Source organism: Mesitornis unicolor, unplaced genomic scaffold (assembly GCF_000695765.1).
Source record: "Mesitornis unicolor isolate BGI_N332 unplaced genomic scaffold, ASM69576v1 scaffold45078, whole genome shotgun sequence".
Taxonomy (NCBI): domain Eukaryota; kingdom Metazoa; phylum Chordata; class Aves; order Mesitornithiformes; family Mesitornithidae; genus Mesitornis; species Mesitornis unicolor.
The window spans coordinates 27,653-28,654 of record NW_010202022.1 but is presented as its reverse complement, the minus strand read 5'-3'; the positions used below and the strand labels follow the sequence as shown (position 1 = coordinate 28,654).

Sequence of the window (1,002 nt, the reverse complement as noted above, 5' to 3'; positions counted from 1 at the left end):
TAAAAGGACTGTCAGATTTGAAAAACCTGTCTACTGCCTCTTCTCTCCTTTGACAGAGACTTGGCTTTCAGTGGTGACGGAGTAACTCTAATGCTAAACCTTAGGTTTTCTAAAAGTTTTAAGGATTTCCTTAGTGGTGACCATTTTTTTTGTTGTGTCCTGTTTAGCAACTTGATACTTACTTTTCATGAATTTCAGGGGAATTAAAAGATTATGTAGTACTGTGGCTTAACTGTGCAACTGCAAAGCCAAACCAGTTTAAACTGAAACTTTACTGAAATGTTTTGTCAAAAATTAACTTAAATTTTTGTCATGTGAGTAACCCGTGAACCATTATTCCAGCTGCCATCATATTTTTGTGTCACTAACTTAGTATCTTTTATATCTACTTTAGGTAACGGGAAGTTTGAAGTCATGGCTGGAAAACCAAAACTTTATTACTTTGATGGAAGAGGGAAGATGGAATCAATTCGCTGGCTGTTAGCTGCAGCTGGAGTCGAGGTTTGTTTTAGTGTTTTTATTGGTAAACTTGTCTTTGAGACAGATCACAGGTTATTAACCAAAACAGAAAAGACATCCCAAGATGCCTCAGTAAATGAACATTGGCTATTCAGTATAATTAAACGCTCTTACTTTAGGCACACAAAAGTATGGCTTCAAACTACAAGTCTTCTGAGCACTGACACTGTAAGCCAGTTTTGTGATTAATGCAAGAATGTGTAATGCTTAATTAAGCACTCAGTTAATGACCCAGAGCTGTTGAGCTGAATGATAGATGTATTCTTGCCATAACAAGTATTATCTGTGCCATGTAAAACAGTAACAAATTTCCTTTCTCCAGTCTCTCCGTTTTCAGTTGGATGCCCACACACTGATTTTTATTTTATTTTTCACTCCACTGGCTGCATCCTCCACAAAATGCTATATCATGTAATATATTTTGTCTTACTTGCATCATTTAGAGGAGGCTTAACAGGGTGAAGTGAGCAAAGTGACATAAAT

General features: G+C 36.4%; 1 protein-coding gene across 1 annotated transcript in view; it reads left to right on the top strand.

Annotated features, from left to right (window-relative positions):
- Positions 1-399: 399 nt before the first annotated feature.
- LOC104545202 (glutathione S-transferase 3) overlaps positions 400-1,002 on the top strand; it is a 6,194-nt gene continuing 5,591 nt past the window's right edge. Inside the window, exon 1 of the mRNA XM_010190270.1 lies at positions 400-501. Within this exon, the coding sequence (XP_010188572.1) occupies positions 415-501 (87 nt within the window). The 5' untranslated portion in view covers positions 400-414. The remainder of the gene's footprint in view (positions 502-1,002) is intronic.